This window comes from Herpailurus yagouaroundi, unplaced genomic scaffold (genome assembly GCF_014898765.1).
Source record: "Herpailurus yagouaroundi ecotype Mexico unplaced genomic scaffold, PumYag 77, whole genome shotgun sequence".
Taxonomy (NCBI): Eukaryota; Metazoa; Chordata; class Mammalia; order Carnivora; family Felidae; genus Herpailurus; species Herpailurus yagouaroundi.
In genome coordinates this window covers 26,810,178-26,825,726 of record NW_024412388.1, presented here as the reverse complement: position 1 = coordinate 26,825,726, position 15,549 = coordinate 26,810,178, and the positions used below count along the sequence as shown (strand labels likewise).

General features: G+C 44.7%; 1 protein-coding gene across 1 annotated transcript in view; it reads left to right on the top strand.

The window, feature by feature from the left end:
- DLGAP3 (DLG associated protein 3) overlaps positions 1 to 15,549 on the top strand; it is a 59,184-nt gene that overhangs the window by 24,800 nt on the left and 18,835 nt on the right. The window contains 3 exon segments of the mRNA XM_040468702.1: positions 11,360 to 11,573; positions 11,857 to 12,170; positions 12,502 to 12,587. Of these exon segments, the coding sequence (XP_040324636.1) occupies positions 11,360 to 11,573; positions 11,857 to 12,170; positions 12,502 to 12,587 (614 nt within the window).

Sequence of the window (15,549 nt, the reverse complement as noted above, 5' to 3'; positions counted from 1 at the left end):
CGGGGTGGGGTCAGTCCCATACTCAGCCTATGCCTGAAAATCAGAGGTCTGCCCATGGAGAGAGCCCAGGTCTGGTTCTGGGGGCAGCTGGGAGGCCTTGGGACTCCTGGATCTGACTCAGCCTGGGGGGTCTCCGTCACATCCTTCAAAACCACCGAGGGGCCTCTAAGTGATGAGTTTGCAGGGGCAACATCAGTTTTCTGAGGTTTTCCAGTCCTGTCATGGCCTGATTACTCCCAGTTCGCCCCATGCAAAAGGCAGGCTTGATTGTGCAGATGGTACAGGGATAGGCAGAGCTGCGGTCTAAGAGATGGCCTGTGCTTGAGTTCTCTCCCTGCCACTCCAACCATTGGAAGACACGGCAACGCCTCTGTTTTCTCACCTTTGAAATGACAGTAGTAGTGATATTTATCTCAGGGGCTTTGTGAGAGTTCCGTGAGAAAATGTATGCAAACACAAGGTACCTGGCTCCAAAGTGGTACTTTATAAATGTGAGTTCCATCCCTAAGTGTAGACTTTCCCCTTAGCTAAGCAGAGGCGGTGCAGTTTAGTAATTACATGTATGGCATGAATTGGAATTCTAGCTCAGCTCCTTACCAGCCGAGTGACCTGGGGCAAGTTACTTGACTTTTTTGAGCCCCACTTTCTCTATTTAAAAATAGGCATCATAATAGTGGTCGTGGCACATAGCCAGCACTCAGTAAAGGTTAGCTATTTTTACTGTTTGCCAGGGAAAAAAGAGCAATGCAAAAAAGCAGTGCAGAAGAATGTCCACATTGGCTCCTATTGTTTGCTGCTGAGGTCTTTGTTACATTTCCTGAATCAGGGAATCTGATTGGCACAGCTGTTGTTTCTCATCAGACTAGCCTATGTTGCTCAACCCACTAGTTCAATGCTCAGTCCTCATTTTACTTGACCCATCAGCAGCATCTAACACAGATGAGGACTTTTGCCTTCCTGAAACACCTCAGTCAGTTGGCTTTGAGGACACCATACCTTTTAGGTTCTCCTAGATTCTCTCTGGCTGCTGACGCTTGGTCTTGCCACCAGTGCCTCTCCAACTCGCCAGGATCTGAACACTGGATTTTTTTCAGGGCTTAGTTTCTGGACTTCTCTCTACACTCACTCCTTAAGTGAGCTCATTTAGGCTCATGGCTTTGAATATTACTTTATTAAAATTTTTAAAAATGTTTATTTGTTTTTGAAAGAGAGAGAGAGAGAGAGAGAGAGAGAGAGAGAGCGAGCGAGCAGGGGAGGGGCAGAGAGAGAGGGAGACACAGAATCCAAAGCAGGCTCCAGGCTCTGAGCTGTCAGCACAGAGCCTGATGCGGTGCTTAAACCCACGAACCGTGAAATCCTGACCTGAGCCAAAGTCAGATCCTTAACCAACTGAGCCACCCAGGCGCCCTGGCTCTGAATATTATTGAGGGCGTGGTGACTTCCAAATGTGTATCTCCAGCCCCAGTCCTCTCATAATTGCTGGGCATGTGTGTCTAACTGTGTACTGAAATCTCACTTGGATGTTTAGTAGACATTTCAAATTTAAGATATCCACAACAAAACTGCTAGTACCCTTACCCCATTCCCCCTACCTCCCCAAATGTACTCCTCCGTCCACTGTCATCTCTGTTTCAGGTAATGACAACTTTATCCTTTTAGGAGTTCTGATCTAAAAGCCTGAAGTCAGTCTTGACTCCTTTCTCTGTCTCACATGCCCTATCCAAGCTTTCAGCAAACCTTGTTGGTCCCATCTTCAAGTATATCCAGGACCAAAGCACTTCTCACCTCCGATGCCACCACTCCAGCCTAAGTCACCATGGCCTTTGTCTGGGCTTTGACACTGCCTCCTGAATGGTCTCCTGCACGTGCCCCTGCCCCACTTCATTCTCTCTCAGTACATCCCAGAGTGATCATTTCAAAATAGAATTACGTTCACTCAAAACCCTCACCTTACTCAGAGGACTTACAAGGCCCTGCACTATCTGTCCCTTGCTACCTGCGAATCCCGCTCCTAATGCTCCTCCGCCTGTCACCCGCTGCAGCCACAGTGGTCCTCTTGCTACCCTTCTGACACCACAGGTGTGCTCCAGCTTTTTGTCTCCTTATGTTTTAGGTAGGTCTTTTGTAAATAGTTTAAGGAATTTAGTTTATATCTATACTGACAATGGCTTGAGGGTTTGGTACATTTACATTTATTGTGGTTACTGATACACCTGTATCAATACAACAGTATTACTGCTGTTTCATTGTGTGCCTTCTATTTCTCCTGCCTTTTGAGTGATGCTTTTCTACTCCTTTCCTACCTTCTTTTGGATTAGTTTTCTTCTTCATTTTTCTTACTACCAAATCCCACACTGGTTTGGCAGTTCTATTTTCTATTTTCATTCTTTGTGGTCACTCTTATAATTTTCATGTGCATATTTGACTTAGCAAGGTCTAAATTTGACAATTTCTTCTTTCCTTAGGATACTTTAGTTTTGATGACCTCTTCCCTTCTTATTGTACATGTTGCCTGGTATTTTGTTCCATGTTCTTTTTACCTCTCCAAATTAGTCTTTATTATTGTCACATTAAAATTTTTTTTTAACATTGTATTTATTTTTGAGAGAGAGAGAGAGAGAGAGAGAGAGATATTAAATGGAGGAGGGGCAGAGAGAGAGGGAGACAAAGAATCTGAAGCAGGCTCCAGGCTCGGAGCTGTCAGCACAGAGCCCGACGCAGGGTTTGAACTCTTGAACTGTGAAATCATGACCTGAGCTGAAGTTGGAGGCTTAACCGACTGAGCCACCCAGGTGCCCAAATTTTATGCTGTTAGTACCTGATTATATAGACTCCTATCTTTAACCTCTCCCCCCATAACTTCTTACGTTTCATTCCTTCCTTTTAAATATTCTTTAGTTACAATAAATTACGTTAAAAAAAATAAAACATAAATCTTCTTTAGTAATTTTTTCAGTGAATGTCTGTTAGTATAAAACTCTGCCTTAAACAAAAGATGTAGTCTGCCCTCGTTATTTAACATAAATTAGCTTATTATGGAATCTTAGGTCAACATTTATTTTCTCTCAGTGTTTTGAATGTATTCTTTTGTCATCTGTCTCCTCTTGTTGCTGTTGGGAAGTCTGCAATCAATCTAATTGTCTTTGTGCATAGTTTTTCATTTCTTTCTGATTGCTGTTGAGATCTTCTCTTTGATTTTGGTGTTCTGCAGTTTCACTGTAATATGTGTGTGTGCTCCCTGAATCTGAAGATTAATGTCATTCATCAAATCTGGAAAATTCTCTCATGGTTACTGTTTGTTGGTACATCTTTTTTCATCCTTTTACTTTCAACCTACTTGTGCTTCAAAAAAAAAAAAAAATGCAATCTAACAATTACCACCTTTCGAATGAGGCTTTCTTGTTCATTCACATTTAATGTGATTATTGATATGGTTGGATTGTGTCATATGTCATTTTGGCTCCTCTGTTCTTTCTTTACTGTCTTCTCTTGTATTAAATGAATGTTTTAGTGAACCATTTTAATTTCTTTGTTATTAATTCCCTTTTACTATATTATTTGAGTTATTAGAGTTGCTCAAGGAATTACAAAGTGTATCATAACTGATTAAAATCTAATTAATTCTGGTAAAAAAATTAATTCTGGTAATTCTGCTCCAATGTGTCTCTTTTTTCTCTCCTCTCTTTGTGCTGTTATTGTCATGTACCTTTCCTATGTATATGCTATAAACTAACAGTTATTATAAAGGAATGTTGGTATTATAAATAATAGCTTTGTGAAATTTTGCACCTTTTAAAGAAGTTAGGAGAAAAAATGAGAAAAACATATCTATAGAGTTTTTTATATTTGCCATTTCTGGTCCCCTTCATCTCTTCCTGTGGATTTGAGTTACCATGAGGTATCACTTCCCTTTAGCCTGAACAACTTCCATTGTCTCTTGTAAGATAGGTCTGCAACAAATTCTTCAGTCTATATGTATTTGGAAACATCTTTAATTTTACTCCATTTTTGAAGAATAATTTTGCTGAATATAGAATTCCTGGCTGACAGTTTTTATTTTATTTTATTTTTTAAATATTTTTTAACATTTATTTATTATTGAGGGACAGAGCATGAACATGGGAGGGGCAGAGAGAGGGGGAGACACAGAATCCGAAACAGGCTCCAGGCTCCGAGCTGTCAGCCCAGAGCCCGACGCGGGGCTTGAACTCACGAACCGTGAGATCATGACCTGAGCCGAAGTCGGACGCCTAACCGACTGAGCCACCCAGGGGCCCCAGTGGCTGACAGTTTTTAATTTCAACATTTTGAATATACCATTCCACTGCCTTTAGCGCTCATTGTTTCTGATGAAAAGCCCGTTGTTAATCATATTGTTGTTTTCTTGTATGTGATGAATTGTTTTTCCCTTGTGCTATTAAGATTTTCTTTTGGTTTTTGGCTTTCAACATTTTGACTGTAATGTATCTGGCTATGGATCCCTTTGTGTTTAACCTACTTTGAATTTGCTGAGCTTCTTTAATCTGCGGAATAATATTTTTCATAACATTTGGAAAGTTTTGAGCTGTTATTTCTTTGTTCCTTTTTCTTCCCCTTTCTCTCTTCTTTTGGAATTCCCATTACATGTATACTGCTTTACTTGTTATTGTCCTGTAGGTCTCTGAAGTTCTGTTTATTTTTATTATTTTTTTCTCTCCATTCTTCAGATAGGATAATTTATACTGTTTAAGTTTACTGATTATTTCATATGCTGAGCCGTTCTAGTGAATTTTTCACTTCAGTTATTGTACTTTTCAGCTCCAGAATATCTATTTGGTTCTTTAAAAAAAATTTTTTTTCTATCTTTTTGTTGTGATTTTTTTATTCATGAAGTTATTGTGCTTTCTTTTAAATCTTTCAACATTGGGGCACCTGGGTGGCGCAGTCGGTTAAGCGTCCGACTTCAGCCAGGTCATGATCTCGCGGTCCGTGAGTTCGAGCCCCGTGTCAGGCTCTGGGCTGACGGCTCGGAGCCTGGAGCCTGTTTCCGATTCTGTGTCTCCCTCTCTCTCTGCCCCTCCCCCGTTCATGCTCTGTCTCTCTCTGTCCCAAAAATAAATAAAAATGTTGAAGAAAAAAAAAATTTAAATCTTTCAACATGATTTACTTTACTTCTTTTAACATATTTGTAATAGCTGCTTTGTAGTTTTTGTCTGTAGATCAAACATTTGGGAACATTCATATTTTCTTGTTTATTTGCATGTCTCGTAATTTTTTGTTATATTCTGAACATTTTATTTATTTATTTAAAAAAATTTTTTTTAACGTTTATTTATTTTGGGGACAGAGAGAGACAGAGCATGAACGGGGGAGGGGCAGAGAGAGAGGGAGACACAGAATCGGAAACAGGCTCCAGGCTCTGAGCCGTCAGCCCAGAGCCCGACGCGGGGCTTGAACTCACGGACCGCGAGATCGTGACCTGAGCTGAAGTCGGACGCCCAACCGACTGAGCCACCCCGGCGCCCCTATTCTGAACATTTTATATAGCATATTGTAGCAACTCTGGATTCTTACTTTACCCTTTGATTGTTATTGCTTTGTTTATTATGTGTTTGTTAATCCCTGGACTAAATCTGTGAAATCTGACTTCCATGCTAAACGTGGCCTCTGATGTATTCACTAAATTTCTTTTCTTTCTTGTTTTTATTTTTAAGCCTGCCTTCCTAAGAGTTGTCCTGTGTCTGTATAGCTTAGTGTTCAGCCAGAGATTGGTCAGAGATTGTGCTCAAAAACCTTAAGCCAGAAAGACTTCTCTCTGCTTATGGTTGTGTGTGTGGACTTGGGAGTACAAACTTCAGGCTCTTTTTAAGCCTACCCTGAATTTTACTTTTTGCCAGTCTCTCTTGTGTTATCTCCGCACATGTGCACAGGTCCCATTGGCCAGGGAGGTGTGGGCAGCTCAAGACGTCTCTGGTCTCTGCTGTGTATGCACTCACCCCTACTTAACTCAAGATATGTGGAGAGCTCATCAAACCTTCTCTAGCTGTTTCATCCCCTGAAACTTCTCTGTTAAATCTCTGCCTCATCTCTTAGTCCATTGCTTGTCCCAAACAGCATTGAAATCTCAGCTTAGCAGTGCTGCTGGCTATTCCTGCTCTATTCCCCCCCCCCCCCCCCGTTCTTGATACTATACCTGACAATGTTCCAAATTAAGTGAGCCCAAATTAAGTGGCAGTGGCAATGAAGCAGCTGGTTTTCACAGCCTGCCTCACCCTGATTGAACTATTGCAACTGATAGAGCTGGGAACTTGAGTAATGGGAGCAGCCCCAGGCAAGGCCACCACAGACTCATGCTGTTCAGTAATTTTCATGTATATGTTTCTTTCTTATATACCTTTGACTGATTTTCAGAGTGAGGAAATAGTTATTTTTGACAGTTTTGTCCAGCTTGTCACTCTGTCATTCTTGAAGTTAGAAGTGTGGAAAATTCTCCATCAGTATAATTATCTCCAAATATTGCCTCTTCTACATTCTCTCAATTCCCTCATCTGGAGCTCCTATTATTTGTTTTGTTTTAAGATTTAAAAAAAATGTTTATTTATTTTATTTTATTTTTTTGAGAGAGAGGCACAGCTCAAGTGGGGAAGGGACAGAGAGAGAGGGAGACATAGAATCCAAAGCAGGCTCCTGGCTCTGAGCTGTCAGCACAGAGCCTGACATGGGGCTTGAATCCACGAACCGCAAGATCCTATTCTTTCCTCCATGCATCTTAACCTCTCGTTCATATTTTCCATCTCTTTGCCTCTTTATGCTGCCTTCTGGGTAAGTTCCTTAGATGTATCTTCTGATCACTAATTTTCTTTTCAGTTGTGTCTCATCTACGATTTAACTCATTAATTATGTTTTTATTTGACTGACTTTTTTTCAGTTCTGGAAAGCTGGTTTGGTTTCTTTTAAATATTTCTAGTCTTCATTTCAAAGTTTATGTTCTCTTCTTATATTTTCAGTTTTATCTTTTAAGTTTTAGAAGTTTTAAACATAGTTTAAAAGCTAATCTGTTTTAGCTAAGGTAACACAAGCTGCTGTAACAGATGAAGCTTGAATTCTCAATGGCTTAGCTCAATGAAAGCTTAGTTGTTTATGTCACAGTTTGTTTTAGTTATCTATTGCTGTGTGACGTATTATCCTCAAACATAGTGTCTTAAATCAACAAATATTTATTATCTCACCATTTCTGTGGGTCAGGAATCTCAGTGCAGCTTAGCTGGGTACCCTCTGGATCAGGTGACTCACATGGCTTCACTAAGATGTTGGTCAGGGCTGTAGTCATGTCACGGCTTGACTGGAGGAATATCTACTTCCTTACTCACTCATATGGCTGTTGCCATGTGATGCTCACTGGCTATTGGCCAGAGTCATCAGTTTCTTGACATGTGGGACTCACCATAGGGCTACTCAGAACATAACAGCTTGCTTCTCCCAGAGCAAAGACTCTGAGAGTGCTTGAGATGGAAGCCACAGTCTCTTTGTAATCTCATCTCAGAAGTGTCATTCCATTGTATCCACCATGTTCTATGTATTACAATAAGTATAGGCCATACTCAAGAGGAGGGAACTATACAAGGGTGTTAATGCTAGGAGGTGGACATCATTAGGGGCTGTGTTGTGGGTAGTGTACCACGTGGTCTGGTATGAACTCATCTTCAGTGGAACTTTATCTGTGACAGTCCTGAACAGCCTGGGTTAGAAATTTGTTCCTCAGAAAATACTTTGCAATCGCTTCTGTTAGACTATTCTTGGTCTGGGACCATTTTATGTTAATTTTTAATTTGCAGGGAGGTGTCTGGGTCACCCAGGCCTATGCAGACAGAATCCTGTATCTATGTGAAGACCAGCTTGTGGCTACAAAAATCTTAGAACATTGGCGTACTTCTCCCTCCCTCCAGTGCCTAGATTACAGACTAGCTTCCTATTATCATCCTGTGCTGATAATTAATTTTTTTTTAGTCTACTTTTCATGAAAGGTTTCCCCTTTCCTACCTTTATGGAGGTCCTCATTTCCAATGCTGTGTTTCACGTGGGCCCAGCGCCTTACTCCCACACCCAAGTGAGTGTTAATACCTAAACCCGTTAGCCCCTGAGACCAGCAACCTGCACCCCCACCTTCCACCGCCCCTGGGCTGTTTGCAGCCCTGACTCACACAGTTAATATTCTGATTTTCTAGTCTCCTCTTTGCTTTTGTCCCCTGGGGACACATCGTGCTTTCTTGTGAGCTCAGCTATGCATATAAAACATTTCTTATATTTTATCCAGTGTTTTAGAGTGTTTTGAAATGGGAGTGTTTTCCAAGTTAGCTAAACTAAATGACACAGGTAAACTATAGAGGATGTTGCGTAGCCCCCAGATGAACCCGCCAACTCTAGCACGGACAATTTCAGTTAGACCCAAGCAAAGCGTTTTCTGCTAAATATCCCACACCCTGGGAAATATTTACCGATTCTGAGTCTGGTTTGGAAAAAGGCTAAGGTTCCTATTTTCTAAGAGGATTCTTTGACTTTGACTCTACTGAAAGTGGGGGCTGGGGGAAACAGGGTGGAAGGCAGTGCAGGGATAATAGGAGAATTCACAGCACAATGTTACAATTTTATAATTCTAATACAGTAAAGATCAACACCGGTGCCATATTCCTCTGGGAGTCTATACAAGTCTGTGTTTCCCTTAGGTCCTGGTCCCTTGTGGAAACACTTCAGAAGCTCCTCTTGGCCAGTAGAGATAGAAAGTGTGTCCCCAGGGAGTTTCTCACCTTCCCTCTGTCTGCCTTGGATAGAATTGGTCATAGGAATAGCATATGGTTGGGATTTCAAGAGCTTCAGAGACTCTGGGAAGGAGAGGCCTCTGAGAGGTACTGTCATTGTGATTTAAGACCCTCTGCTATATGCCAGATATTATGTCTAGAACTTTACACACAGAAGAGGCTTGGAGATACAGAGATGAGCTGCAAAATGAGATTCCTTCCATCTGTGGTATCCAGAATGCTCTCTACTGGAGTTAGATCAACTCTCCTATGCCCCAGAAGGGACTCTCTGAGCTGGATTGGTTCTAGTTGGGGAGTATCTTGAGCCTGGCCTAGAAATAGCAGGAGTTAGATCAGCTTCTGAGCTTTAGGAAATAAAACTGGTCCTTGGTACCCCAGAGGTCCAGAGATAGGAAACTTGCAGAAGTCATGATGAAAACCACAGCTGCCACAGAAGTGTGGCCTGTGCCAAACATGGCAGAACTTAACTTCTACAGGATCTTGGATTGATTTTTCCATGACCTGTGATTTCTGTACACTTGTAATGAAATTACTTTATTTTATTTTATTATTATTATTTTTAATGAAGTTACTTTAGAACAAGCCACAGAAAGAAGTCCAGACACTCCTTTTTTTTTTTTTTTTTTTATTTAAAAAAAATTTTTTTTTTCAAAGTTTATCTATTTTTGGGACAGAGAGAGACAGAGCATGAACGGGGGAGGGGCAGAGAGAGAGGGAGACACAGAATCGGAAACAGGCTCCAGGCTCTGAGCCATCAGCCCAGAGCCCAATGCGGGGCTCGAACTCACGGACCGCGAGATCGTGACCTGGCTGAAGTCGGACGCTTCACCGACTGCGCCACCCAGGCGCCCCAGACACTCCTTTTTGATTACTGGGCCCACACTGGAACCACTGAATCCAAATTTTCACAAAATTTTGTCCCTGAGCTTTGAAGCAGCCAAAGCAAAGAGAGGCATATGGGTAGAGAGCCTTGGGTTCAGATCCTTGGAGTGGAGCTTGAGTTAAGGTAGGTTTAACAAGGTCCTCAGGAGATTCTGATGCTCAGTCAGCCTGGGAAAAGAGCCAGGAAACCTGGCATTTAACTTTGGTAAATCACTTACAAGCCGGGCATCTTTGGACAGTTCATCGGCTCTCTCTGAGCCTTAGTTTGGGCAAATTAAGATCAGTAGAATTGGATGGAAATTTCTGCTCAATTTGAGGTAGAATTTAGTGACGTCATGTTATGCTTTGGAGGTGGAGTTATGGAAATGTCAAGTTGCATTTTACACGTGAGCCAAGCCACTACTTTATCCGTTGATTGCACATATATATGATGTCATGAATCTCCTGGGAGATGTCACAAGATGCAGCCATGGGACACTTGGTGTCATATTTACCATGTGGATGCTACCGAGGACCTTATCCATGACTTCCTCCAATGGTCTCTACGTAATCACTCATGGGGGGATTTCTCTTGGGCTCAATAACAGGGAATAGTTGTGGTTCTCATGAGCAGTGGCTTGCTTCCAGGTAGGTCCTGAGACCTTCACATGTCATCCACTGAAGGCTTAGGATGTACCAGTACCTGCACCAATGCCCCACATGTTTTTCTTTGAGTCCCCTAAGTATCCCTATGAAGATGGTACCATTATCATTCTCATTGGGCAGGTGATAAAACTGAGGCCCCAAAGCTTTAAGTAGTTAGTGCTAGGAAGGTGCAGAGCCAACATCTGAGTCCAGGTGGGTCTGGCTCTGTAGCCTGTGCAGGCAACCTGCAGGCTATACTCCTTGATGCTTTGGCTGCTCTGAAGCTCAGGGTCAAACTTGTACTCATCCTGTGCTCTGGGTGTAGAGCTTATCCCTGGACCACCTACCTTTATTTTTCCTTTGTGCCAGTTTTCTCATATAATACGAACGATGCTGCAATCTCTGCGGTACATTTAGTCTTAGTGCAGTGCTAGGGGACACGGTTCCATGAACAGAATTTTCGTTTTGCTTTTTTTCTTAGTTGCTTTAATTTTTTTTAAACCACCATGGATTCTGTACCACAAAATATCAAAACAAAAACTTTTGCTCCGTCACTTACCCATTAATTTCTGCCCTGCCCCATGGTATATATATCTCTATAGGGTGCAATCAGTTTTGTAATGTAATGGATCATAAATAATAAAATAAAAAGCACGCACTGCCTTCCCTGCAATTCCCCACCTCCATACTGGGCAGGAGGGTGGATGTCCCTGGTCCTCTCCCTCTGGGTTAGGTGAGAGAAATGTGAGGGGCCGGCTGTAGGTGGAGAGAAAGATGAGGCAGTCCCAGGTGTCCGGGAGAGGCATAGATGGGGTGGAAGGAGAAGTATTTAGGGTAAAGAACAGACCCCAAGACAGTGGAGGCAGGCCTGAAGAGCCGCACAGGGCATAGGATCCTCGATCCTTCTTCTTTGCACAGAGCGAGGGTTTCTTTTTGTCCCAGCATCACACAGAGGCAGTCTCTGCAGATCCAGATATATTCCTAAGGCGATGCGCCTCAGAGACACCTGCTTTCATCCCAGCACCCCTGTAACTATCCTCCCTACCCCCTGCCCCCAGCTCAGTGAGGAGCTGAACCAGCAGCTGGAGGCCGTGTGCGGGTCTGTGTTTGGGGAACTCGAGTCCCAGGCAGTGGACGCCCTGGACCTGCCCGGCTGTTTCCGCATGCGGAGCCACAGCTACCTCCGGGCCATCCAGGCCGGCTGCTCTCAAGACGACGACTGCCTGCCCCTCCTTGCTGCCCCTGCCTCTGTCTCAGGGAGGCCCGGCTCCTGTGAGTGTGCCCTCTCTGCACCCCCGCCCGGCCCTAGGTTGGAGAGCGCCCTGGGTTCTGGCGCTGGCCCCAGTCACAGCTGTGCTGTGTGATCTTGGGCAGCTGGCTTGCCTCTCTGGGCCGCATGATGGGGAGAACAAGACTCGGCTCTGTACATAGCAGCGCTTGGAGGACGCGTGCCTGCTGCCTCCTCTGGCACCGCGTGGGTGTGGGGCGGTGGGCCACAAGACACCCGCTGGGACGCGAGTTTCTCACCCGCTGCGTTTCTGCGTTCCGGCCACAGCCTTCAACTTCAGAAAGGCCCCGTCCCCCATCCCGCCGGGAAGCCAGGCCCCGCCCCGCATCTCCATCACGGCCCAGAGCAGCACCGACTCCGCCCACGAGAGCTTCACGGCCGCCGAGGGCCCCGCCCGGCGCTGCAGCTCCGCGGACGGGCTGGACGGCCCGGCCATGGGCGCGCGCACCCTGGAGTTGGCTCCGGTGCCACCCCGGGCCAGCCCCAAGCCCCCTACACTCATCATCAAGACCATTCCTGGCAGGGAGGAGCTGCGGAGCCTGGCGCGGCAGCGGAAGTGGCGGCCGTCCATTGGGGTGCAGGTACGGCAGGACGAGGCGCCGAAGCAAGCTCAGGCCCTGGCCGGTGGGGATGGGTTGACCTTTTCCTTGGTCTGCTCTGTGCCTGGTCATCGACAGGGCCCTTACAACCAGTCCCGGCCCACTCCCTTGTCACTTGTCGTGGAGCCATCGCCTCTACTGGTTGCCAGTACCATGCCTCTGACCTCCCGGGCCTCTTTTCTTGTTGGGTCAGATTGTCTTTGCAGAATCTGCCCAGTGGCTTGGGGCTCAGCCTCTGCTCACCCCTCTGCCTGGGGAGAGCTTGTGTCCCTTGTCTAGCCCCGGCCACTGACTCCCGCTACCCTGCCGCCAGGTGGAGACTATCTCGGATTCGGACACGGAGAACAGGAGTCGAAGAGAGTTCCACTCCATTGGTGTTCAGGTGGAAGAGGACAAGAGGTAGGTCTGGGTGGGGCTATCTCAGGCTTCCTTGGGGGAGAAGAGGAGAGGAGGCTGCACAGTGCCCTTCTTGGTGCGGTCTGCCTGCACACCCTCTCTTTCTGGACTGCGACTAGAGCCCTCCTAACGGGGAGGAGTCTGGGCAGCCACAGAGGTTACCCTCGGAGATGTCAGCAGGGCAGCCATCAGATCTAAAGTGAGTTCTCCTTGTACCCGTGCCTGTCCCAAGTGTTCCGAGGCGACGGGAGTGGTTGGAGGAAGGGGCTGGTAGGGAGAGGTAACAGGTAGGTGCTGAGCAGGCCTCCAACAACTGTCCTTTATGGGGGATAGCAGGATTTTCCTAATCCCTCCTTATGACCTGTGGTGTACAAGTATGTGAGCTCAAAAAGAAACAAATAAACATGAAGACTGCCTCTCAGGGGCCTCTGGCAAATGTAATACTCCTCCTCACTTGGCTCACACAAGCATTTAACCAGTCAGGGGTACCTATTACATGCCCGAGTCTGTGGTGTACCCAAGATGGTAGAATTACCAGCAGCCACTATTCTGGCATTAGGTGGCCTCAGCAACACTGCTTCCTTAATTTCCAGCTGAAAAATTAGCATTCAGCTCTGGAGGGGATACTGGGAGGAGTCCCTCTGTTGTTGGCTCCCTATGGGAAGATGCTTTCTCTAATGACCATGTGGCAGTGCCACAGTGGCCCATCTGCCCTCTGGGCTGCAATGCCACCAGGCCAGTGGCCCTAAGTACGGTGGCTGCAAGAGTTTCATGGTAATCTGTGTTGTCCAGGCCATACGCACTAGAGGAATAAGGCTAGAGTCTTAGTAGCAGCCCCTTCAGCTGTTCCCAGCTGCCACTGTTGGGCCTTTTGACCTCCCCTAAAGTTCTGTTAGCTCTTTCTGGGAACCCCTGGGAGTAGTGTGTGTGTGTGTGTGTGTGTGTGTGTGTGTGTGTGTGTGCGCGTGTGTGTGTGCGCGCCTGATCAAGTCCTGGGGTTCCTGTGGGCTGCACTAGTTTTCTTTATGCATGCTCCAGCTCCCTGCAGTTCCATATGCTCCTGAGGCTGTAAATGCTTCCACCAAGGGTGATCAATAGCTGCCTTGTTGCCTCCATTGCTCCTGAAAGCCACTGTACTCCAAACTCTTAATATTCCACAAAGATCCCAGGAAAGGAGCACTTTATGGCAAACCCAATTCACAAGTCCATGACCTGAGTTCCTGATTGGTGGGGTAGGAGTCATGGAGGGAGGCAGCTCTGTGTTCAGAACTCTTCCCCCAACTCTAATGCTGCTCTGTGGATCATCAACCAAACCCACTACCCACACTCACTCCTTTATAAGGCTTCTTGGTCCCTCTTCCAGTGAGACCCCTGGGGGTCCCCCTATTCTTCCTAACAAGCCTGAATCCTGGAAAGAGTGCAGTAGACATTCTACTGAGATTCTGGCTAAATCAGTAAACTTTCATTCATTCATTCATTCATTCAGAAAATGCTCATTGAGCATCTCTTACATGATTGTTCCTATTAAAGGCTCATGGAAACATCAAAGACATGAGTCTTGCCCTCACAGAAGTTATGGCTTGGAAGGGAACCCAGGCAGTGAATAAATACTCCACAGAAAGAAATATGATCATGCATTATGGTGTAATATGTAATGGGATATTATTACATGTTATGGTGGGAATATGAAAGAAAAAATCTAAGAGAGAAGGGATCTTATTTAGGGTAAGTGGGTAACTCAAGGATTGACTGGGAATACTCAGGTGATGATTGTTGGTGGAAGGGTACCAGGAAGAGGGAATAGCATATGTGAAGGCACTTGGGCAGGACAGAGTTTGACATGCACCAGGAACCAAAAGAAGGTTCTGGGGCTGGTGTGGAACGAGATGGGGCAGTGGTGAGGGAGTGGATTGGAGAATAGGCAGAGGTCAGGTCATGCAGAGCACGGGCATGATAAAGAACTGGAATTTAATTATAACTAATGAGTAGCCATTAAAAGGTGAAAGAAGCATGACAGGATCTAATTTATGTTTACAAAAGATCACTAGCTGCTAAGTGGAGAATGAACTTGAGGGAAATAATAGTGAGTATGGGGAGGCTAGTAAGCAGGAATGTTTCCTGATACAGAAGAAAGGTGATAGCCTTTTGCATCATAGAGGACCTCTTTTTTCTATTTTATTTTCTAATTGGGCACTACCAGTGCAAGGAAAGATTATAAAGTTTTATACATTGATTTTTGTATTCAGCAGATTAGCTGCTGTCTCCTATTAGGACTCGTAGTTTGTCTGAAAATCATGGATTTTCTATATAGTTGGTCATGTCTTCTGTAAATAAGGATATTTCTTTTAAATCTGTATTCTTTTAATTTCTGTTTCTTGCAATAATGCATTGTGTAGGACTTCTAGTTCACTGTGGAGTATAGCAGTCTTGTCCCATTCCTGACATTGGTGGTTATCTTCTCAAGTCCTGCTCACAAGTAAGGTGATGTTTGGTACAGATTTAGGTGGATACTATTTATCAGGTTAAGGAAATTCCCTTCTATTCCCAGTTGGCTAAGAAGTTTCATTTTTATTTCCTTTTAAATAGAAAATGAGCTGGAATTTTATTGCATGCTTGTTCAGAATCTACTTGGATGATCATAGATTTTCTCCTTTCATCTGTATTGTGAATTATATTAATAGATTTTCCACATTGATCCATTATTTCATTCCTGGGATGAACCCTGCTTGATGCTATTGTCAGTTTGGATTAAGTTTTGCTGGAAGTAGCAGAGCCTCAATAGAATCTTTAAAAAATTTTTTTTAATGTTTATTTTTGAGGGGGGTGCAGAGAGAGAGGGAGACAGAGAGGATCCAAAGTGGGCTCTGTGCTGACCAGAGAGTTCAGTGCGGGGCTCGAACTTGTGAACTGCAAGATCATGACCTAAGCCAAAGTCAGACGCTGAACTGACAGAATCACTCAGGTG